Source organism: Dromiciops gliroides, chromosome 1, assembly GCF_019393635.1.
Source record: "Dromiciops gliroides isolate mDroGli1 chromosome 1, mDroGli1.pri, whole genome shotgun sequence".
Taxonomy (NCBI): Eukaryota; Metazoa; Chordata; class Mammalia; order Microbiotheria; family Microbiotheriidae; genus Dromiciops; species Dromiciops gliroides.
Window position 1 is genome coordinate 436,597,813 of NC_057861.1, and position 26,104 is coordinate 436,623,916.

A 26,104-nucleotide genomic window follows, 5' to 3' on the forward strand; every position below is an offset into this window, starting at 1 on the left:
GCATGGCCCCTAAGGCCTGTATTACAGCTAGACAAAAGTGGGAGAGCATGTTTGTAACTGTCACAGGATGCAGGTTCCCTAACTGTCTTGTTTATACAAACTTCACCCAGGAAAATTAGTGGTCTTGTTCCTGTTTCTTTTCAACAGCAGTGAGTGACACTGGAACCATAAATGATCAAGTTAACCATTAGCCAAGGTTTCTATTAGCTGAACTTTGGAGCACCCCATTTCAAAGAACCGGTACTTACCAACCTTGGTGTATCCTCGAGAAAAGGTGTTGACTGACTTTGAAAAATAAAACATAACCCAATGTCGTTGAATGTTTTTATTATAAAAACAAAGTTAAATAAACGTGTGATCAGACATAAACAAGAACTTTGGAAAGTGAACTTAGTTCATAGTTCATGGTGGGGAAGGCTGAGAAGATGAAGAGGAAGTAGAAGAGGTGGGAAGGTCAACATTCACAGTTTCTTTTTCTTCATATCTGGGAGGCAATTCAGATGAAATGTGTGAGGGCAGGTGACGTCTCTGAAGATAAATTAGTTCCAGAATTGTATATATAGGTTCAGGATCTCTATAAGAAGCTGCTCCTTGAACCTCAGAATTTGAGTCCTATTAAAAAGAAGAAAAAGTGGGAGAGAAAGAGGACATTTTAAAAAAAGACACAAAGGCACAGAATTACAGATCTCAAAAGGCCTTCTACCCCAACCCATGTCTGCCAAAAAAAAACAAAAAAAAAAACCTCTACAGTGATCTGAGGTCATGAACCCTCTGTGTAAACATCTCCAGCAAGGGGAACTCATCATCTTCCAAGCTGCCCATCCACTTTAGGACAGTCAGAAAACACAGAAATTCAGAGTTGGAAGAGAGATCAGTGGCCCATCCTGTTCAATGCATTAATGAGAGTTGATGCCCCGTTCACTCTGTTCCTCCGACTCTTCCCCAGGGAGGCCAGCTGGGAGTGACCTTGTGACCCAGAGAGGGAGGAGGAGGAGGAGGAGGAGGAGGAGGAGGAGGAGGAGGAGGAGGAGGAAGGTGAGGACAGGATACTAGGAGGCAGCATGCCTAACCTTGGAGTAGTGTTGTCAGACTACTCAGGATTAGCTCAGGGGAAATGATCAGTTCATCGTTAAACATGTCTTAAGAGCCTACTATGTGCCAGGCACTGGGCTAAGTGTTGGGGATACAGAGAAAAGCAAAAGACAATCCTTGCTCTCAAATAATCTAATGTGAGAGTCACCATGCAAAGATTCCAGAACAAACAAGATATAACGCAGGATAAATAGGAGCTAATCAGCAGAGGAAAGTCTCTTACATTAAGGGACATCAAAAAAATGCTTCTTGTAAGAGGCAGCTAGATGGCGCAGTGGTTAAAGTAGCTGGCCCGTGGATTCAGGAGTACCTGAGTTCAAATCTGGCCTCAGACACTTGACACTACTAGCTGTGTGACCCTGGGCAAGTCACTTAACCCCCATTTGCCCCACAAAAACAAACAAACACAAAAAAATGCTTCTTGTAGAGGGTGGGATTTTGTCTGAGACTTAGAAGACACCATAGCAGCCAAGAAGCAGAGATGAGAAAGCAGAGAATTCTAGGCATGTGGGACGGCCCAAGGAAAGTGCCCAGTTGAGAATTGGAGTGAGAGGTAGGGCATTAGACAGACTGCCAGTGGAGGGGGGGAAGGGTGTCAAGAAAGCAGCAGTAGCAGTACAACCGAGCATTTTATCTTTACAACGACTCTGGCAGTTAGGTTTATTACTAAACCTATTATTATTATCATCTGTTTTGTTCTATTCTATTCTTATCTATTATTACTCTCCTCTTAGAGATGGGAAAACTGATGCAGACAGATTAACTTGCCCAGGGTCACAGAGCTAGCAAATGTCTGAAGCTAATCTGCCTCCCCCACCTCCATATTGAACCAAGATCTGATTATTCTCTCTGCAGCTTCTACCCACGGACGCTAGTTCGTCCTTCTGGAGCCATGTAGTCAGTCTAATCGCTGACAAGACTGACAATACTTCACATATTTAAAGATGGCCACAGTGGAACCTCTAAGTCATGTCTTCTTTGAGATAAAGATCCTGAATTCCTTCAGTGAAGAGAAGGTGACCTCCAGTCCTTTTCCTTCACAAAATCAATTTTCCACTAAATAAATCTGGAGGCATTGATGATCATCTCGGTGATGACTAAAAATATGTCATTGGCATTCTTTTTTTTTTTAGAGGCAAATCTAAATTTTTTAGAGGCATTATAGTCTTTTTTTGGCATCATAGTCTTAATGTGACAAGACAACATTGCAATTCCTTAGTCCTGATTTTTCTTAAGAATTGATGATATTCTCATAACTCATTATCCAAATGAGTTTCATGTCTTGTTGATTCTGGCTCCATAACGTCCCTTGACTCATTGCTTCTTTTCCACTTCTATTTTCACCTCCTTAGTTTCAGACCTTCACTAACCTAGATTGTTGCAATAGGCTTCCTAATTGGTCTACTCTCCCTGCGTTTCCTCCCCCTCATACTCCCCCAATATATCTTACACACCACTGTCCAATTAATCTTCCTAAAATAAAGCTCTAACCCTATTACCCACCTCAGAAACTATAAGTAGGTCCCCATTATCAAGCAATAAAGCCTAAACTTCTTAACCTGGCATTCAAAGCCCTCCTAGGTCTGACCATGGCTTACCTTTTCAGCCTTATTTTCCATTCCTTCCCTATATGTTCTTTTTCTATGTGCTTGCAAAATGGGTCTGCTTTCTGGTTCCCTTTCTTTGCCTCTCCTCTTTCTTTGTGCTATTCTCACCTTTTGTAGTGTTTACTCCTCTGTTGCTCCCTGTCGAAATACTACTCAACCTTCAAGGTACAGCTCAAATTCTGCTTCCTTCTTGAAATCTTTATTGGCCCCTCAGTCTCTCTTGTCTCGATACCCACAGCGCTTGGTGCCTCTTTTTTATTCTACATCCAATTTCGACTTTGTATTACAATGTTCTGTCCTATAAGATCACAGCTTTAGATTTAAAGGGAATCTTTCATTTCTGGCCAGGCTAAACTCCATCATACTCTAGAAGCCAATTCCTCCTAGAAGATCGCTTGAGCCCTGGAAGTATTCTCTGTCCCTGCAGGTCCTCCTTCTGATGGGATGGCTCCCCCAAGAACTTCCGTTTAAGGAGGATGCCCAGGCTACCTATCTCTTCATTTCCCACCAGGTTGCACTCTGGGCCTCTCCTTCATGCTCTCCCTCCCCACAAGCTGTCTCCTCCCCTTTCATCAGTTTCCTTTTATGTATTTTTCCCCATTAGAATGTAAGCTCCCTGAGGGTAGGGACCATCTTTCTTTTTTGCTTGTCTTTGTATTCCCAGCACTTTGCACAGTATCTGGCACATAGTACAAGCTTAAATGCTTTTTGGCTGACTATTGAAAAACTAACCTTAGGTCACCTTCTAAGTGGATGAAGAATTTGAGGCCCAGAGATCTGAACCTGTGTCCTCTAACTCTAAATCCAGTACTGTTTCCACTGCATCATTATGGCCCTCCAAAACATCAGAATGTCTGCTATGTTCAAGGAAATAGGACATTGACTAGCAATATCTCTGTCTTATAGTGGTTTATGGTCTAGTTGGGGAAACAGGACCTGGGGATAAAAGTATGGCTAACAATACAAAATAGCATATGCTCACCAGTACTGTCAACTGGCAGGTCACCTTATCTCTAAAAACAAAACAAAACAAAAATCCCTTTTACCTAACTTCACCAGTCCCTCTAATTATTGTCCTATTTCTCTTTTTCTTCATACTGCCAATATTCAAAAATCCATTCCTTCTTTCCCTTCCTGTAATCTGTTATCCACTCCCTCCTTTCTACTGAAGCTGTCCTTCCAAAGGTTGCCAATGATGTTATCAGACTCAATGAGCTTTGTATTTCAATACCAATTCATTGAACCCCCCTACTGTCCAATGTATTTTGCTAGGTGCTGCTGGCAAAGGGAAGTCAGGGGAGGGGAGAAAAAAGTGAAGAAGACATGGTTTTTTCCCCTTCAGGAGCTGATAGTCTAGTAGATGGGGTTAAGATACACAAGTAAAGGGGCAGCTAGGTGGCGCAGTGGATAGAGTACCAGCCCTGGAGTCAGGAGTACCTGAGTTCAAATCCAGCCTCAGACACTTAACACTTACTAGCTGTGTGACCTGGGCAAGTCCTTAATCCCAATTGTCTCACTAAAAAAAAAAAAAAGATACACAAGTAAAGTGAAAGCACATTCAAAGGAAAGAGCTATTGATTGTGATTGGGGAATAAAAGAGGGGCACATGGAGGGGAGGCAGGGAATAAGCATACAATAAGCTCCAACTATGTGCCAAGCACTGTGCTAAGCACTTTACAAATATTACCTTATGTGACCCTCACAATAACACTGGAAGGTAGATGCCATTTTACAAGTGGGGAAATTGAGGCAGAAATTACATGGCTTTTCCAGGGTCCTCCAACTAGGAAGTATCTCAATTTGTCTGGAAGTGTCTGGATTTAGATTTAGGTCTTCTTGACTCTAGGCTGTCCACTGAACCTCTTAGGTGCATCTCTAGGTTCTGGAAGAGACTACATTTGAATAGAATAGGACATTCCAGGTGTTAGGAAAAGATCTGTGCTCTTTTTCTCCCTCTGCTCTTTCTACACGTGAATTGATCAGTCTCACAGCTTCAGCTATGTGCTCTAGGACTGGCACATTGGAGAGAACACTAGAAGACATGGGCTCAGACCCCAACTTTGTGACTGGTTAAATGAATGACCTTGGACTATTCACCTTACTCTCTGTACTTCATTTTCCTTGTTCAGAAAATGAAGGCATTAGACTCAATGACCTCTAGGTTAGACCTAGGTCCAAGTCTAATTCCATGAACCTACCCTAAGGATTGTCAAATATATATGTGGGTTCACCTTATCCCTCCCTCTACTAGAGTATAAGCTTCTTGAGCACAAGGGCCTTTTGATTACTCATCTTAATACTCTGTCAGTGCCAAGCAGAGTGTATTGCACAGGCCTAAGCAAAAGCACAAAGACTTGGGACTTTTGGGGGGAATAATGAATGGCCTGGTTTCACAGAAGTGTAGGTAGGAGATGTCAAATGGAATTGTACTCAATAAGACTAAACTTCTCTGCAGTATTTGACTGCAAACACCTCCTCCTTCTTAAAACTCTTCTCTTTTAGTTAAGGAGATGAATAGAATTTTAGAAGAATTAGATATGATAGACCTCTAAAGAAAACTGAATGGGAATAACAAGGAGTATACCTTTTTCTCAGATGTACATGGCACCTTCACAAAAATTGATCATGAAATATTTTACATAACTGCACATGTATAACCCATATCTGATGCTTACTGGGAGTAGGGAGGAGAGGAGTGAAGGAGGGATAAAATTTGGAACTCAAAACTATAAATAAAAATGTTTATTATTTAAAAAAGAAAAAAATTGACCATGAATTAGGGCATAAAAACTCACAAACAAATGCAGACAAGCAGAAATATTAAATATACCCTTTTAGGACCATAATGCAATAAAAGTTGCATTCAATAAAGCACCTTGGAAGCAGAGATTCAAGATTAATTGGAAGGGCAGCTAGGTGGTGCAGTGGATAAAGCACCAACCCTGGATTCAGGAGGACCTGAGTTCAAATCTGGCCTCAGACACTTAACGCTTACTAGCTGTGTGACCCTGGGCAAGTCACTTAACCCCAATTGCCTCAGGAAAAAAAAAGAGATTAATTGGAAATTAAATAATCTAATCCTAAAGAATGAGTGGACAAAAGAATAAAACATAGAAATAATCAATAATTTCATTAAAGATAATGATGATCATGAGACAACGTACCAAAATTTGTGTGATTCAGTCAAAGCAGTACTTAGGGGGAAAAGTTATATCTCTAAAAGCTCACAAAAAATCAAAAGAACAGATCATTGGATGAAGCATGCAAGTAAAAAAAAAAACTAGGAAAAAATTTTAAGCCCCAATTAAACAACAAAATAGAAATCCTGACAATCAAAGGAGGAATTAATAAAATTGAAAGTAAAAAAAGAAAACAGCATTGAACTGATAAATAAAAGTAGGAGCTGTTTTTATAAAATAAAACCAATAAAATAGATAAAACATTGGTCAATTTTATTTTTTTAAATAGATGAAAATCAAATTACCAGTCTCAAAAATTAAAAGGGTGAATGCACCACCAATGAAGATAAAATTAAAGAAATTATTAGGAGTTATTTTTATAAATTATATGCCAATAAAACTGACAAAATCTATTCTTGCCTCCCTGTGAGCCACAGAACCATCTGTACACACATAACCTTCAGGGCCCAAACAATAAAATACCACCTACACCACCCCCATACTGAGAGAGGGAGGTAAGAAAATGTTAGCATTATGGAAAGAATGAATGGAATGTGTACCAGGAGGAGGCCAGGTAAGGCTGGAAGACATAGGCATTGTATCCCTTTATCTGGTCTTGGGTCTCCTCCCCTTATTACATCATTGAGTGTTCCCTGGTGACTATTTTAGTTTGGAATGACAACAAAGGATTTAAAGTTAGAAAGGTCCTTAGATATTGTCTAATCCAACCTTTCTTAAATGAGGAAACTGAGGCTGAGAGAGACTGAATAACTTGTGCAAGATCACATAGTAAGTAAGCAGAGCTAGAATTCAAACCCAGGTCGTGTGACTCCAGATCCAGGCCTCTTTCCATCATAAGTGGAGGATCAGGTAGCTTCTGAGTCAGAGGGGTATATGTAGAATAGGCCCAGTGTACCCATGCCCTACGTACACCTGTGTTCCAAGTCCATGCACAGTGTTTGCTAGATTCAGAGGAATTACCAATGATCAAAAAATGTGGCCATCCATCAAAGAGCTGCCTCTCTGAATCATACCAACTAAGCTTATTCCAGCTAGGCAGCACAGTGGATAGAGTGCTAGGCCTGGAGTCAGGAAGACTCATCTTCCTGAGTTCAAATCTGGTCTCGGATACTTCCTAGCTGAGTGACCCTGGGCAAGTAACTTCACTGTTGCCTCAATACCCTCACCTGTAAAATGAGCTGGAAACTGCTCTGATATCTTCGCCAAGAAAACCCCAAATTGGGTCACAAAGAGTCAGAGATGACTGAAAATGACTAAACAGCAACAAAAGCTCATGATTTGTTCTCCCTGGAGAAGAGTGTTTACAGGTCATCGGGCAAATATAATAGGGCAGGACTATAATATTTTTTCCACTTTTGTACTCCCAGTACTAAACACTGTATCCTGCACATAGTAATTAGTTATAAATATTTATAAAATTAGATTGTTTACAGAAAAGAGTACTGGGTGATTCACATCATGATTTCTTAAGGCAAATTGCACGGATCAGTGCAAGAATAGGGATGGGCACTGGAGCTGTGACCTTATATTTATAAGGAACTCTCAAGTGAGGAAAATCCCTCTTTTGAGGCATATATGAACCTTTTTTCGCAATCTGTAGTCTTAGAGAGGGAGTGTTGTAGGCCACGAGTGGCCTGAGACTGTGTTTTTGATACCTCTCACCTGAAGCACTGAGAAGCTAAATAATGAACATGACGTTATACAGCCAGTAGATGTCAGACACTAGACTAGAAACCAGATTTTCCTAAAGGCAAAGCCATTATTAATTAACCATTATGCCACACTGTTTCTCAGTCCAAAAAGAATATAATGGAAACAATTCTGGATTTGTCATCAAGGGCATGGGTGACTTTGAGGCTTTTTATCCATGAGACCCTGAGCAAGTCATTTAACCTGAGATTAAATCAATGAAAAGAGGGCATTGAACTAGATGATGTCTAAGATTCCTTCCAACTCTAAGTCCTGTGATTGTGTGATCCAAAGAAAGTTTAGAGAAGGCAAAGCAATGATGGGAGCTTTGGGAAGGGAGAGTGATCCTTTGGTAAACCATAGCTACTCTGGGGAAGTCTCCAACAGGATTGGGTCAAATAGACTGAAGGTGACCTTGACCAGTGCAGGGAAAAGGATGGCCTGAGTATGAAAAAGAACAAAAGAAGTGAGATCATCCATAGGAGAGGAAGTAGTAGAAGTCTTCTTAATTAGCCTCCCACAGTAATTTGGAAAACAATTTGTTCTAATCTTATGTTATTCTTGGGAAAGTGACTTCTATAATACAAAGTCATAAGACTTGGAAGCAATGAAAACAAACAAATCTATTCAGACCGCAGAGTCTCATCAGGTGGTATATAAAAACTTTTTTTAAAGACCTAATAATATACAGGCTTATAACGTTGGACACTTAGGTGACAAGTTAGAAACATGTACCAGCTCATTAATGATTTAATTCGAGGTATTTCTGTTCACAGGTGAACATGCCCAGCCAAATGCAATTAATATTCATCTTTATTTTTACTTAATAGTATTTTTCCAATTACATGTAAAGATAGTTTTCAACATTCATTTTTTTTTGCAGGGCAATGAAGGTTAAGTGACTTGCCCAGGGTCACACAGCTAGTAAGTGTCAAGTGTTTGAGGCCAAATTTGAACTCAGGTCCTCCTGAATCCAGGGCCAGTGCTTTATGTACTGCCACCTTTAACATTCATTTTTGTTTGTTTGTTTGTTGGGGCATTTTTTGCAGGGCAATGAGGGTTAAGTGACTTGCCCAGGGTCACACAGCTAGTAAGTGTCAAGTGTCTGAGGCCGAATTTGAACTCAGGTCCTCCTGAATCCAGGGCCGTGCTTTATCCACTGCACCACCTAATAGCCCCCCAACATTCGTTTTTATAAGATTTTAAGTTCCAAATTTTTTCCCTCCTCTCCCCCTCCCTAAGATAGCAAGCAATCTGAATATTCATCTTTCAATACCCTGTCCAATCCCATTCCCTCCACAAAAAAGTGGGATTTTTAAATGAAAAACCTCTAAAAAGTGAAATCAAGACCCACAGATAAAGCAGAATTTCACCAAATATATGTGCTTGTGAAAGGGACTAGCCAGGTGCCCACTTCTTTTTTTCAGCTGGCTAACACAAGGCTCACCACAAACATGCAGTTGTTAGAGCCACCAAGAAAATGTCTCAATAGATGTTTTCATATTGAAGACCCACATAAGCCTGTGTGGCTCCCTGAGCAGGTGAGCCATGGCTCTGACCACCTTCTCCTTGGTGAGGCTGGGCCCACAGGGGGTGGATTGATGGAGCAGTGATTCAGGCTGAACTGACCAAATGCTTTAGCACTAGGCTGCCTCAGCTCCTGTTTCCTTTACTGACAGAAGCCTAATGGAATCAGGAAGCTGGGTTAGTGCAGAGACCACTAGCCTAGGCAAGATACTCAGTCTCCCCTCCTACCTTTGCTATTCTTCCCTTTGTTGTGTGACCACAATCAAGTTGGGCAAGTTTCTGTGTCTCTGTTTCCCATAAGTGATATTGTACCTGATTCACAGGAATGAGGACTGAGCTAGTAACACTTAGAAAAAGACTGAATTTCTCAAGTAAGAGCAATATTGTACAAGGAAGAGGATTGCATTCATTTTAGAGGAGGAAAGGTGGCATAGACAAATTTTTCTAAATTCAAGATGTAGCTTAAGAAGAGACGGTTAGGTCTACTTAAGAGGGGGAAGGGGCAGAGTGAGTAGTAGTCTGAAGAGGAAGCAAACTCTGAAACAGATGCTATAGCAAGTGTACTAGGGTCCATCAGGAAAGAATGAAAGGCTTGGCAGACAGCAGACAAAGCCCAGTTGAGGTTAGATTTGTGGTGGACAAAGCATGGATGTGTGATTGAAAGTGCTATACCAATTCCCAAATACAACCCAGTCTACTCTCTTCCTTCAATTTGGACTTATTGTCCACCTGCAGTGTCTATTGATAATGGATTCATTAATGGATTAACTCACAGTTACCCATTCAACTGCATAAGTTTGACCAATAAACATTCTTTATCCAAAGGAGGAGGAAGAGGAGGAAGAAGAGGAGGAGGAAGATGTATCAGAGCTGCTAGGTGTTACAGTAGATATAGAGCACAGGCCCTTGGAGACAGGAGGACCTGCGTTCAAATTTGGTCTTAGATACTTAATAACTGCGTAACCCTAGGCAAGTCAAAATAAATAAACAAAAGAATATATATAAAATATGTATGTATATATATGTATAGCATAAGAAATTTAATCAGTTTGATCCCTAAATTTTTATATGGGGTATCCCAAAAGTCTTAATGCAGTTTTATGCTATTAAAGCTACATACATATATAAAAATGTATGTATATGTATATATGTAGGTATGTATAAAATATTGCATATGTGTTATCTATACATTTTATATATGTAATATTTATTATATATAATACATTACAAATACAAGCTAAACATACATATACATATACACACATATTTCCCAATTACATTTTAGTCTGGCTCTGGTCCTCAGCCACATCTTTGACATGTGCTATATCCTAATGCAGCTATAGACCTGAACCAGATTAAAATGTAATTGGAAAATATTATTTAAATAAATAAAAATATAATACCATATAAATAATGTTAATTGTCAAAGTTAATATGCAATTAACAGCAATCCATTTTTGGCGGGGGGGGGGGGGGGCAGGGCAATGAGGGTTAAGTGACTTGTCCAGGGTCACACAGCTAGTAAGTGTCAAGTGTCTGAGGTCACATTTGAACTCAGGTCCTCCTGAATCCAGGGCCAGTACTTTATCCACTGCGCCACCTAGCTGCCCCCAGCAATCCATTTTTTTTATTTGAGTTTGACACCCCTGGCTTAAGCTCTTTAAGTTGTAATGCCTTTTGTTGTTCTTTAGTCTATCATGTATGATTCTTTGTGACTCCATTTGGGGTTTTCTTGGCAAAGATGCTGGAGTGGTTTGCCATTTCCTTCTCCAGCTCATTTTACAAATGATGACACTGAGGCAAACAAGGTAAAGTGATTTGTCCAGGATCACATAGCTAGTAAGTATCTGAGGCTAGATTTGGACTCAGGGAGATGAGATTTTATGACTTCAGCCCTGGCACTTATCCACTGTGCCACCCGGCTGCCCTGTATACAATGCCTTAAAACTGCCCTAAGACTTTTGGAACATCGTATATAATTGGCAAGAATAGAAACATAACAAAGTGAATTGAATAATTTTAAATTATCCTGCAGGCTATGGAATTGTAAGTTAAGCATTTCATTCTCACAAATTAGCATGGAAAATCTTACCTATAATTAAAAATACTGTAATATGATGGTGGGTTCTCACTCAGAGGCAAACTGTTAGATGCAGAGTTATGTGTTGCCACCGTAGATGTTGAAACATCCGAAAAATAAGGTGGAGGTGGGGGTGGAAAGATTATCACAGAATCACCTAAGGAAACAAAGGCAGAATTAATAGCAAGAAGGAAAAAGAATGACTCTTTAAGAATTCCCATTCATGTAAGGCATAATAAAAAATCCAGGTCATAATAATAAATTCCTTTTATATAACATATGACACACATTATTTCATTTATTATTCTCATTTTTTAAAAAATGAAAGAACTGAGATTCAAAGACTTGACCCAAGTTACATGGTTATGTCAAGAGGAGCACTTTAATCCACAACTTGCCTAGCTTCAAGTCCACCACATTTTCCATTACAGAGGTGTAGCTTTCAGGATAAAAAGCATAGACAAGTCAGCAGAGTCCAACCTAAAATTCAGCTATATAGTGCTCTCTGAAGTTCAGTTCGATATTTGAAATTCTTCTACCTGGTCTTTTCTGATGTGCTCAGCATCCAAATGCCCTCTCTCTCAAAATTCCCATATATTTATTTTATATGTATTGTCTATGCCTATTTATATTGTAGTTCTTGTTCATTCTTCATTTTCTTTCTTTCTTTCTTTCTTTCTTTCTTTCTTTCTTTCTTTCTTTCTTTCTTTCTTTCTTTCTTTCTTTCTTTCTTTCTTTCTTTCTTTCTTTCTTTCTTTCTTTCTTTTTTTGGCAGGGCAATGAGGGTTAAGTGACTTGCCCAGAGTCACATAGCTAGTAAGTGTCAAGTGTCTGAGGTCAAATTTGAACTCAGGTCTTCCTGAATCCAGGGCCGATGCTTTATCCACAGTGCCACCTAACTGCCCTCTCATCCTTCATTTTCAAAGAGGATCAATGACATCACAGGTGATGTCTTGACTCACGCATGAAGTGGATTTAAGTGAGGCAGAGTTGCACAAAGTCATCAGCCTCTTTCTCTCTTCCAAAGTCATGGAAGTCCAGTGGCAAGTCAAAATTCAGGACTATTGGTGATGGCCTGGAATGCAGTGGATGATCTTAGTGCCTTTGGTGATCTAACTAAACTTCCACCACCTTCATGACCCACTGAAACAAAATGTTCACATCTACCCATTCTGCCAGGGAAAGTTTTCACATGCTTGGCGTAGACATCCCCCTAACTCACCAATGGGCTTCAGGCCCACTGGTTGTCCTCTACCTGGGTTAGCCCATCTATCAACAGGGTTTTTCTGGGGTGTAGCTGCTATGCATGCTACAGTTTCTTGGAGCCACAAGTGAGAGCTTATTTATGTACATAGAACAGCCAGGTTATGCATTGGATAGAGGACTAGACCTTGAATCAGGAAGACCCGAGTTCAAATCTGGTCTCAGAAACTTCCTAGTAGTGTGACCCTGGGCAAGTCATTTGTTTGCCTCAGTTTCCTCATCTTTAAAAGGAGCTAGAGAAGGAAATGGCAAGCTACCCCGTATCTTTGCCAAGAAGACCCCAAATGGGATCACGAAGAGTAAGACAAGACTAAATATCGACAAAAACAATTTCCATACATGGGGTCTCCCACAAGAGAATGTTAGTTTCTTAAGAGCAGGAATTGTTTCACTTTTATCTTGGTAACCCAGTCAATGCCTGACACATAATAAGCACTTAAGAAAAGCCTGTTAACTGAATGATTTACTGATATAACATTTAAACTTTCTTAAACAATCTATTATTTTTTTAAACTTTACATGCCTAGAAGTTCAACCAAGAACTAGAAGTTCAAATTTAAATGAATTTATTTCACTTTTCTCAAAACTAACAATTAGATGGGGAGGAAAATGCTGAGGGAAAAAAAATAGTTCTATATAAGATTTTTTGTATATGTGGGGGGTATGTGTATGTATAAGTATATGTGTGTATCTATATGTGTATGAATACACACATTTATTCTACTACATTTCAATGTTTTCACAACCTCTTTCCCTGAGTATTTGTTTCAATGCTTCACAAATGAAGAAAAGAATAACAATTCACATTTATACATAGTTGTTTCTTGTTTTCAAAGCACTTCCCTCATAGACAGCCAGTGAGGTTAGTACACAAATATTTTTCTACATTAGATCAGATCTGTGATTTCATCGATGAAGGAAACTTCCCAATAAGAACACTCCCACTACCATTGTAGGCTTTCATCTTTTCAGCAATCTATAATACTAACAAATTCCCTACAGCCTAAGAAGTGATTTGCTCAGGGTCACACAGGCTGAAAGAAGGTCTTCCTAACAAACAAGCCAGCTCTTTATCTACTATGCCACCCTGTCTCCCAGTTCAGTAGTAGTAGTAGTAGTAGTAGTAGTAGTAGTAGTAGTAGTAGTAGTAGTAGTAGTTAAATTATCTCCTTTGATTCTAATAGCAACAGCCTGGAGTAAATGTTATTTTACACATGAGGAAAGCTGAGGCTGAGAAAGATTAAATGACTTGCCCAGAGTCACATAGCCAGTAAGTGTTGGAAGCTGCATATGAACTCAAGTCTCTTCCTGAATCTAAATCCAGTGTCTTAGCAATTGTCTCTCAGTTTGACCTACTATGCACCATGCAGGCCTAAGTCACTTTCTGGCTGAAGTCTGGAACATGTGTGTTTTTTTCCCACTTAAAAAAATTCTGAACTTAACAAACATAAAATAAGATCAGTATTTCTATATATACTATTTGGGGTTTTGGGGTTTTTTTGCAGAACAAAGAGGGTTAAGTGACTTGCCCAGAGTCACACAGCTAGTAAGTATCAAGTGTCTGAGAGCAGATTTTAACTCAGGTCCCCTGAATCCAGGGCCAGGGCTTTGTCCACTGTGCCACCTAGCTGGCCCTCTACATATACTATTGATCCAAAAGAGTGGAATAAAATATGTAGAGTTCTATCTCTTTTTTTTTTTTAAGTATATACAGCATAGAGCACCGGCCCTGGATTCAGGAGGACCTGAGTTCAAATCCAGCCTCAGACACTCAATATTTACTAGCTGTGTGACCCTGGGCAAGTCATTTAACCCCAATTGCCTCACCAAAAAAAAAATTTTTAAGTAATTTTGGGGCAGCTAGGTTGTGCAGTGGATAAGGCACTGGCCTTGGATTCAGGAGGACCTCAGTTCAAATCTGATTCCAGATACTTGACACTTACTAGCTGTATGACCCTGGGCAAGTCACTTAATCCTCAATGTACTGCCCAAAAAGGGGCAGCTAGGTGGTGCAGTGGATAGAGCACTGGCCCTGGAGTCAGGAGGACCTGAGTTCAAATCCAGGCTTAGACACTTAACACTTAGTAGCTGTGTGACCCTGGGCAAGTCACTTAACCCCAATTGCCTCACCAAAAAAAAAGTACTGCCCCCCCCCCCAAAAAAAAAGAGGCTTATTCATTCTGTTGATCCAACTGATCTCCATGATAAGGCTGTTTGGTGAAATATAATCCTGGGCCCATCAAGGGGCATCTAGATGGTGCAGTGGATATCATGCCAGGCCTGGAGTTAGGAAGTCTAATCTTCATGAGTTTGAATTTGCCCTCAGATACTAGCTGTGGAACCCTGGGCAAGAACACTTAACCATGTTTGCCTCAGTTTCTTTATCTGTCAAAGGAAATGGCAAATTCCTTTAGTATCTTTGCCAAGAAAATCTCAAAGAGAGTCAAAAAGTATTGGACATTCCTGAAATGACCGAACAACAATACTGGGACCAGTCTTTGGGACTTAGTAAACAGTGATTTTGGTACATTCATAAAAGCAGGACAAAACATCATATACTTCACCTCCAGATTTGCTAAGAAAATCTCTAGAGATGATTTGCATAGACCCAGACTAAAGACCAAAAGCATGATAGAAATCAAAATCAATATCACCAGCCCAACTACAATTGTAGACTGAGTTGAGGATGAAATAAAGCAGTACAAAAAAATAGACTTAACCAAAGCTGAGGGCTTGACCCTATATGGCCATAGATCTGATTCACAAAAGAGCTGAAAATAGCAGTAGGAACTGTGGGCTAAAAGAAGCTGAGGCTCATCCTCTTGAGGGAAGAGGCTACATAGAAATTTCAATTCAGAGGAAGATCAGGAGATGGAGAGTGTGGAAATCAGCAAAGGACCAAAGAGAGCAGCAGAGCAGAAGACCAGCAGAGAGCAGCAATGGAGACAAATTCAACAGAAAAAAAAACACACATGATCAGAGAGGCAGAAGATGGCAGTACATCAAGGGAACAAAAAATTGGCAGTGTTGGGAATAGAGATCCAGCTTGGATATAGACTTTCTTTCTTTTTTCCTTTCTTTCTTTCTTTTCTTTTCTTTTTTTTAAGTGAGGCAATTGGAGTTAAGTGACTTGCCCAGAGTCACACAGCTAGTAAGTGTTAAGTGTCTGAGGCCGGATTTGAACTCAGGGACTCCTGACTCCAGGGCCAGTGCTCTATCCACTGTGCCACCTAGCTGCCCCAGGATATAGACTTACAAATGTGATTTTTTTTTCTGACCATTGTTCCCTCTCCCACCAATTTGTAGTCTAGTATAACCCCATTTGTAGGAGAGTGGGGTGGGATTTTCCTTGTCTTTTATGTTGCTATGTTGTTTAAGTAAATGTTTTACGCTTTAAACAAAAGTGTCCTCTGCTTGGTTTAGTAAGAGAAAACAACAATGGGGGCTCATGAGCTATGCTTTTGTATAGATGAAAAATCAAAGCTTTACTTGATCCTGGCATTACTTTCAAGGGGTCTAAATTTGAGAGGAACCGATGCTATACTTGTTTTCTAAAGTCCCCAAGAGAAAACCACAGTTTCAAACAGAGAAAATCAGCATTCAGGAGTAACATTCCAATTTTATCCAGAACAGTGAAAAATAAATGTGGCTATATTTTGACAATCAGAAATTAGTATGTATGTATGCATGCATATATATGTATGCATGTATATGTGTGTATTTATATATGTACTTACAGCTAATTAGTAGTAGAGCTTGGATAACTACTGAATCCAAGGTCAATGCTCTTCCTTGTTTGCCATTCTGCCTCTTAAAATGGAAACAGAACTGAGCCTCCTTGTTAGGACGGGAGATATAGTTGAAAGAGCATTGGATTTATCAGAGGACTTGGGTTTGAACTCAAACTTTGTTCATTAATACCTGTGTGATCTGGGGCAAGTCAATTAACCTGTCTAGACTTTAGTTTCCTCATGTGTAAAATGAAGGGGTTAGGTTACATAATAGAATTTTTCCAGTTATAAATCTCACAAGCCTGTGAGCCCATCAGAGAAACTCCACGGCAAGAATCAAGTGTACTAACTTCTTATTTCAAATGAGCCTATCTTCATGGTTTGATGCAAAAGACCTACAACTTTACTCCTTTTGTTATTGTTTAGTAGTATTTTTTAATCACATCTGACTCTTTCTAGGCAAAGACACTGGAGTGGTTTACCATTTCCTTCTCCAGCTCATTTAACAGATGAGGAAACTGAGGCAAACGAGGTGAAGTGACTTGCCCGGGGTCACACATCTAGTAAGTATCTGAGGCCAGATTTGAACTAAGGAAGATGAGTCTTCCTGATTCCAGGCCCAGTGCTCTATCCACTGTGCCACCTAGCTTCCTTTATCTTTAGTGAATCCAAATAGCCTACTCTGTGACCTTTCCAACCAAATGGAAGGCTGTCTAGTCAAGTCTATTGTCATGATGCAAATACCCATAATTCCGAGCCTGCAATTAGAGAACATGGAGTCCAGACTTGAAGGACTGTGCGTAGAGGAAGGTGTTCTTTCATGCAATCACACCCAAGTAAATAAACAGAGGGCATCAACTGGGATCACCCTATTGAATATTTATAAATACTGAGTCTCCTGCCCCTCCTCAATGTCAACCCTACACAAAGCAAGAAGCTTAGTTAATGCGTTGACTCTGTGGCAATTAAATCAACCAGCTAAAGGGAAAAACACAAGTGACCTCCTGCCCCTGAGTGTTTGTCTCAGTCAGTCTCAAACAAGAAGAGCTCTGAGGATCATCAATTGCTCTTCATCCTTTTCACCGAGAGAGTGGGCCTCTGGAGTTGTTTGCCCTTTGTAATCACCTTTGGCTAATTTTTCACAAGCCAAAGCTAAATATAGTTTACCAACTAAATCCAGGTGACCAAAGTAACTAATGATCCTGAAAAGGTGCAAAATGTGTGGTTACATGTTTTCTTTTGTTTTGCTTTAAGCAGCAAGAGAAAAACAACTGGTCCTGATTTGGGGAACCCTGGAATCTATGGAAAGAACAATTTAATAAACCAAGTCTGTGGTTTTCCAATCCCATGTTATAGAGCTTTAACTGGATTGATCAATAGAGTTCTAACTTTGAGACATGAGGCCTGGATTTAATCCTGCCTCTGACATACACTGGCTGCATAATGAAGAGCAATGACTTAAATCTCTCACAGTATCAGTTCCTCATTGGTAAAGTGGGGATTATAATATTACCAACAACAACAACAATAATAATAGCAGCTAATATCTATATAGCTTACTACATGCCAGGCCCTGTGCTAAGAGCTTTGCAATTATTATATCTTTTGATCCTCACAATAGCCCTGGGAAGTAGTTGCTATGATTATCCCCTTTTTTACAGATGAGGAAACTGAGGCAAACCGAGATTAAGTAGCTTGCCCAGGATCACACAGCTAGTAAGTGTCTGAGGCTAAATTTGAACTCAGATCTTCTTGACTCCAGGCCTGGCACTCTCCTAAAATCCTCATGGAGTTGTCATGAGGAAAGCACTTTGTGAATATAAAAGTGACACAGAAATGGGAGTTATTATTATTCCTTATTTTCTTGTTAAAAGGGTGTCTTAATGATAATAATCAAAATCCAAAGCACTTTAAGGCTAACAAAATGCTTTTCTCATAGTAAGTTGGAAACTGAGGCAAAAAGGGTTAAGTGACTAACCCTGAGTCAGACATGTAGTTAATGTTAGAACCAAGTTTTAAGCCAGTGTATCCTATTTATCAACTGTTTGCCTGAGCCCAGAGCCCTTCAGTCTAATCACTGTCACCTGTCAGGTTGACTATTGTTTGTACCTCCAACTGATTAGCCTGAGAATCCCATTAAATAAATTCCCACAAAGTGAAAGGATATTCTGGGCACCCTATTTTTGGAAGGACATAAATGGACTGGAGCAAGTCCACAGAAGGGTGCCCAGGATGTTGAGAAGACAGGCCACATTATTATCATCAAGTTCTTGAAGAGCCGATTCCTGAAAGGGGATGGCCCCAGAAAGCAAGAAAAAGTGGGAGTGATGGTTAGAAGTGCCTAGGATCAGGGGGCAGCTAGGTGGCGAAGTAGATAAAGCACCAGCCCTGGATTCAGGAGGACCTGAGTTCAAATCTGGCCTCAGATACTTGACACTTACTAGCTGTGTGACCCTGGGCAAGTCACTTAACCCTCATCCCCCCCCCCAAAAAAAAAAAAAAGAAAGAAAAGAAATGCCTAGGATCATAAATGTAGAGCTAGGAGAGACCTCAGAGAGCTAACTCCCTTATTTTACACTTGGGGAGCTTTTGAAAATGCAGAAAGATTAAATGACTTACCCAAGGTCACACAGCTAGTCCATACCTGGGGCAGGATTTGTAAACTGTTCTGATTCCAAGCCCATTCCTCTATCCACCATAACAAGCTGCCTCTCAAATTGAAGAGGTAGATGTCTAGCTATAGAGCTATCCAATGTGTAATTTAAGATTCTAAATTGTGGATTCTAATCTGTTCCCCCAGTTTTGGGGAAAACTGACTAAAATCACTGATAAAACGAGTTTAGGTTTTTAAAGGTTTATTGAAAAATAGAAAGAAAAAGATTGAGGACAGAATTCCAACAGCTTGGCATTCCTATCTTTCCTCAAATTTCCTGTGAAGTCCTCTGCTGCCACCACCACCATCAAGTCAGGAACCCAAAAGCGCGAGAGCTCTCCACGCAGGCCCGCTTTCCTCCTTCCTGTCTCCTCCCAGAAAATAGGAGGCTCCTCAAGTTGATTGGCTGGGAGCCTTGATAGACAGCACCCATGAGCAAACGTCACTTCCTGACGCCAAGGAAAAGCCACAATGCCTCTGAGGCATTTTCCTCATGGCGGAGCTTTCCCACAGCAAGTCTCCAGTAGGTGGCATCATTCTAAACATTACACCAAGCATGTGGCGCAGTGGGTAGAGTACTGCGCCTGGAGTCAGGAAGACTCATCTTCATGAGTTTGTTAAGGGCTAAAATTCTAGCTAAACTGTCTAAAATATCTAATGAGTGGTCCCCAATAAATTATAAGCTTTAGCAAGAGTTAGACTTTTAAGCATTTATTAAGGAGAATAAGAATTTGGTAAAGAGAGAGAAAGGCCTAGATTCCTATCTATTAAAGGGAGAGCACATTTCTAGCTCCACTCTCCACCAGAGTCCAAAGGCCAGAGAGTCAGAGTTAGCGCCAGTCTCTTCCTTCCTCCTCCCACTAGCCCGCGTCACTTTCTGACGCCAAAGAAAAGACTCCTGGTCTTGCCCTCAAAGACCTTCGCTTCATGGGCGGAACTCTTCTACAGTAAGTCTCCAGAAGGTGGCATCATTCTAATCGTTACAAGTTCAAACCTAACCTCTGATACTTCCTACCTGGGAGACCCTGGGAAAGTCACTAAACCCTATTTGCCCCAGTTTCCTCATCTGTAAAATGAGCTGGAGAAGGAAATGGCAAAGCACTCCAGTATCTCTGTCAAGAAAACCTCAAATGGGGTCAGGAAGAGTCAGACACGACTCAACAACAACAATAACAACAACAACAAACAACAAGAGCTACCCAAAAGTTGAATGAGTCACCTTGGGAGGGAAGCTCTCCCCACTGGAGCTTTTCAAAGGGAAGCTTGAGAGCACTAGCCAGGGAGGGTGGAGAAAGGATTCCTTTTCAGCTACAAGTTGGCCTCAATGGCCTCTGACATGCTTCCTGACTCAGATTCTTTGAACCCAGATCTCGACTCCAAGTACTGTGTTCTTTCTGCTTAATCTCTATTTTCCTCAGTTTCCTCATCTGTAAAATGGGAATAATGGTAACCCTTACCTCCCAGAGTCATTGTGAGGATCAAATGAGATCATAATTGTAGAGCCCTTAGTAGACGTAGACAGTCACTGCCACTTAATAAGCACTATATAAATGGTAACTATTTGTTCCAGATTCTCTCTCCAATTCCTCCAGCATATTCTTCTAAACTCTTGCTTTGTGGGGCAGCTAGGTGGCACAGTGGATAGAGCACCGGCCCTGGATTCAGGAGGACCTAAGTTCAAGTCTGGCCTCAGACACTTAACACTTACTAGCTGTGTGACCCTGGGCAAGTCACTTAACCCCAATTGCCTCGCCAATAAATAAATAAATAAATAAAATAATTAAACCCTTGCTTTGCTCGAAGTTTGCTGGGAATCTTAAGGGAAAATCACTCAACTCTGCACCTTCAGAGGTCCTTCAGATATGTACACCTTTGATGGTTCCATGGTCTCACTGATGTGAGCATTCCCTCCAGTGGCTCAAGCCCCAACCCATCCTGGGTTTCTGATCCTTTGCAATTCTTGTCAACCTCCTTCCACAAAGATCATGCTGGGAATTTTCCTCTATGTTTCCTAACCTTTTGCTGTGACCAGTGATTCAGGGGAGGCTATATATCTTTCATTCTCTGGCTCTTGATGCATGACTCTTTTCCAGTCATTCATCTGATGCTATCCTTACACTACTTCCCTTGTGTATTTGTCACCTACACATACCTCCAATACCCCCTTCCTATGGCCCCTTTGAGTGAGAGCTAGGTGACAAAGTGCATAGAGTACTGTGCCTGGAGTCAGAAAGCCCAGAGTTCAAATCCAGTCTCGGGCCCCCTACTAGCTTCATGCCCCTGGGCAAAGCAATTTACCTCTACCTGCCTCAGTTTCCTAATATGTAAAATGGGAATCATAACAGCACCTACCTTACAGGGTTATTGTAAGGATCAAATGACATTTGATCCTTACCATGCTTTGTAGAGTGCCTGACACATAGTAGGTGCTTAACAAATATGTCTTCCCCTCCCTTCCTTCCTTCAATTCTTCTGAAACTAAGATTCCATGACTCATGGCCATATGCCATACTTCAAAGAATAAATGGGCCTTTAGTTCAAGGAGAAGTTTGGGGTCAATTAAAGCACTGCACAGTGTCCCAAAAGCAATCCAGCTCACCCTCTGTCTCTTCAATCATGGGCCCACCTCATTTTCTATCCATAGTGTCTATTCAAGATATACATATGAATAGACCACTTTTATAGTTTATCTATTCAATGGCATATCATAGTCTAGACCAGCAGTTTTCAAACTTTTTTATCTCAATACCCCTTTACACTCAAACATTATTGAGCATCCCAAAGAGTTCTTGGAGGGGGCCTTCTATCTATCAATATTTAACTATATTAGAAATTAGAATATTTTAGTATTATGAAAAATTATTATTTGACCTTGTGGACTGCCATGGATGCAAACACTTTGAGACATTGATGGTTTAGACAATAGTCGTTATCCATCTAGTTGCTTTTTCCTGTATAAATAGGAGGGAGTATGAAAAAGGCATGGAAAAAAAACACACCTTCAAATCTTATTATTACCCCTACCAAGAAGAACACTGAGGGGCAGCTAGATGGCATAGTGGTAAAGCACTGGCCCTGAATTCAGGAGGACCTGAGTTCAAATCCCATCTCAAACACTTGACACTTACTAGCTGTGTGACCCTGGACAAGTCACTTAACCCTCATTGCCCCACCAAAAAAAAAAAAAGATGATATGAAGAAGAGCACAGAGAAAACATCAATAAATACCAACCTGCATCCCATTTTTTCATTGCTTATAATTTTTGAGAATAACCTGCACATACATTGAAGACATGGTTGATGAAGGTAGGATAAAGGAATAAATAATCTCTTGTAAATGATATTCTATAGTAGACCATATCTTTACCATCACATGATTGAGAAAATAAAATGTCTTTGTTCTTATTGTTGGTTGATTATTTTTTAAAAGTATTATTTGTTGACTTTTTTTTTTTGCAGGGCAATGAGGGTTAAGTGACTTGCCCAGGGTCACACAGCTAGTAAGTGTCAAGTGTCTGAGGTTGGATTTGAACTCAGGTCCTCCTGAATCCAGGGCCAGCCCTTTTATCCACAGCGCCACCTAGCTGCCCTAGACTATTAAAAAAAAACAAAACTAAAAGTTCTCCTCCAACAAGATGTATCCCCAAACTACATAAGATTCCTTAAAAGATTTAACAGAAATAATTTGTTTAATGACCCTCTGATCATTAATATCAGATGAGGCATAAAACAAGAAAATACACACACAGACACTCCCAAAGGAATCATGGGGGAGATCCAACGCAGTAGCCAAATGTCAGGATTTCCTATGGATGCTGAGGTCCAATAGGTACTTGTGTTTGTGGATGAGATTGCATTGTTTGCATCAAGCCCTACAACACTGCATGGGATCCATGATCCTCATAGGTAAAATAAAATAATAATACTGACCTGTTTTCAGTAGTACTATAAATATAAATAAAATTATTCCTAAGGAATTTTTTTTAACCTCTTCTCACTGGGTTTGAAAACCATAAGCTATAGTGTAAACTTGTAGCATCACAGCCTCTAACAGCAATCTTAGCCCACTGCTGTGATTCACCCACCTACGGTGACTTGTACAGGCTCGTTCTGTGAGCGCCTTTCTTCGCTTTCCGAGGAGTCTTGGCTAGAACTCAAGTTGTGTCTTTTCTTAATGTGTGCCACCACAAAGAAACATAATCCAATGAGCACTATCAATGGGCCCATTATCTGGAGAGAAAGAAAGCCACATGCCTGTGACTCTGCACTGGAAGTCTCCGTGTCATTAAATGATTGCTGGGGCCATCCTGAGTTACATCCAGGGACCCAGATGCCCAGCACACTGATCAGCATCCCACTGGTTAAAAACAAGAACCCAAAGATGAGGAACTGGGCGAACTGGCGACTCTCTCCACAAATAAAGAAGCTGTCCGGGTCAACCTGGTTGCCTTGCCGCTGCCTCTCTCTGAGTTGAAGCTTTGCCCTGGATCGGGCCAATATGATTGCTCCGAGGCCAACCACGGCGCAGGAAGGCCCCACGATTTTCAGTACTGCACTGCAGTCAATAAGGGTTTCATAGTGGCACGTCTGAAAACCAAAGATGGAAAGCAAGACTCCGGCACAGAGCAAGATGACTCCAAACACAAAAAGGAAAAAGATGATTTTGCTGATACGCCTTCTACTCACATCCCCACCGGGCTCGGGAGCAGTAGCGGGGGGCATCACAGAGGTGTCCCCTTCTCACCGGGGGAAAGGGAACTCTGCCACTGTAGTCCCGAATGCCGCCAGCCCTTGGGAGACCTGGAAAGAAATAACAGACTTCAAGAAGTGCACGTGTCTGTCCTTCCCTACTGTATTTTTCCCTCTTGCCAGAAGGTCTCCGGTCCTTTCAGAACGGAAACCCTTACTCTTTTTTACTTTGGGACTTCACACAAGTGAACAACATCTGAAGGAATTTTCGAACAATGACTTGGCATATGAGTCAGAAAACCCAACACTCAGAAATTCCCGAGTGGCAGATTTTTATGCAGATGCTCAAAAAGAGAGGAAGTGGAATTTCAGCAGTAAGCAACAGAGGCTTTCTTGGTATCTTTCTATCCTTCCTTCCAAAATCTGGGTGGGATTTTTCACACCAGAGGATCAGAGATTTAGAGCTGGAAGAGATTTTAGGGACCATCAGATCCAGCCCCTTTGTTTTATAGTTGAGGAAACTGACACTCAAGAGAAGTCCAAGGTTACCCAGGCCATAAGTTGGAGAGAGAGAGGATCCAAAGCGATGTCCTAAGAAGGTGCATGGTGCAGTGGAAAGAGCCCAAGTTCTAAACAGAGGACCAGAGTTCAAGTCTTAACTTTGGCACCCATCACCTGTGTGACCTTGGGCAACTCAGTTCACCTCCATAAGACTTAGTTTCCTCATGTATAAAATGAAAGAGTTGAACAAGAAGGCTTCTGAGGAGCCTCCCAACTCTGTTGTTGTTCTTAGCAAAAATACTGGAGTGGTTTTTTCATTTCCTTCTCCAACTCATTTTAGGGATGAGGAAACTGGAGCAAATAAGGTTAAATGACTTGCCCAAAGTCACACAGCTAGTAAAGCATCTGAGGCCAGATTTGAACTCAGGTAGATGAGTCTTCCTGATTCAAAGCCTGGTGCTCTATCCACTGCACCACCTAGCTGTCCTAGAGGTATGATTCTTTGATTCCAAATTGAAGGCTCTTTCCACTGGCTCCAGGTTTATAAGCTTATTTCCCATATTTAACTTTCATAGAGATACAAAGAATATTCTCAATCTATAAATGTCACCCTCCCCCATTACAACCCCAAATTAAGTGTATAAATTTACTTATATTACTAATTTCCATCATATTTGTTTTTATTGAAGGTATAACCATACTCATTGATGGTTTAGCAGTTTCAAGTGAATTCCTACAATGGGCAGGAGGTTAGACTATACCAAAAGTATCAAACTCCTGGCCAGCAAAACTCCCAAGTACATACAGCTTGGCCCAGATTAAAATGTAATGGGGGGGGGGGGCAGCTAGGTGGTACAGTGGATAGAGCACTGGCCCTGGAGTCAGGAGGACCTGAATTCAAATTCGGCCTCAGACACTTAATACTTAGTAGCTGTGTGATCCTCGGCAAGTCACTTAACCCCCAAGTGCCTCACCAAAAAAACAAACAAAAAATATAATGGGGGGAGGGTCAGCTAGGTGGCGCAGTGGATAAAACACTGGCCCTGGATTCAGGAGGACCTGAGTTCAAATCCAACCTCAGACATTTGACACTTACTAGCTGTGTGACCTTGGGCAAGTCACTTAATGCTCATTGCCATGCCCCTCCAAATGTAATAGGGAAATATCTAACAAAATAAATAAAAATACAATAAAATACAGTGTTAATTTGAGGTTTTCTAATTCAATATAGAGGGTCATTTCTATTTGAGTGGGACCAGAAGATCTTTAAAATCACGTCCATCTCTTAGGGCCCCTGGTCAACTTCTCCAAATAGTTGGGTTGCCTTTTTTTTTTTTAATTTAGCAAATTTTACTCAGTAATAATCAGTGCTCCTTAAATTCAAATGGAATTGAAATCAGCCAAAATGGTGGTCCTGATCCAGTTGTGTGGGCATGGCCTGAAATGACATATTTGTCATCTTGGACCCATATAGCTTCTCTATTTGTGGAAACAGGCACCAGCTTTCTGGCATGAGCAGGGAAACTCAAGGACAGGTAGGTGAATCAGAACCAGCTTGCTTTAGACAGAATGGAGCCTCTGCGCTCACATTTTTGAGCCAAGCTGGCCCTGCTTCAGCAAAAAGTAACTGAGATTCGTTTTAAAATGAACAACTGATAGCAACAATCACGAGTTAAAGGTACTACTCAGTACAACAAGATCATGAATAGGAGGAAAAAAATGCAAGTAAAATCTACTGGGAAAAAATGTTGCTCCCCAAAGGCACCCAAACCAACATCTTTATTAATATAGAGGATGAGTATTTTTGTGATAATAATAGTCAGCAATTATATTGTTCTTTTAAATTTGAAAAAGCACTTTACATGTTATCTTATTTGATTTGGGTTATTTTTGTAATAATAATAATACCAGCTATTACTAGCTAGCATTGATATAGCATTTTTAAGGTTTACAATGCATTATTGCAACTTTTCACATTCACAAATTGTTTCCAGCAACTAAGTGGCACAATGGATTGAGTGATGAACCCGGGGTTGTGAAGACCTGAGTTTAAATTCACTCTCAGGTACTCA

The 26,104-nt window shown here is 40.6% G+C and overlaps 1 protein-coding gene across 1 annotated transcript; it reads right to left on the reverse strand.

The window, feature by feature from the left end:
* Window positions 1-402: 402 nt before the first annotated feature.
* Window positions 403-23,598, reverse strand: TMEM171 (transmembrane protein 171). Its single transcript, XM_043978633.1, has 4 exons — window positions 22,928-23,598; window positions 11,208-11,352; window positions 3,479-3,489; window positions 403-602 (listed from the first exon to the last, which is right to left on the reverse strand). Exons 1-4 carry the CDS (start codon window positions 23,562-23,564, stop codon window positions 403-405), a joined length of 993 nt encoding a protein of 330 aa, XP_043834568.1. The 5' UTR covers window positions 23,565-23,598.
* Between the last annotated feature and the right edge of the window lie 2,506 nt (window positions 23,599-26,104).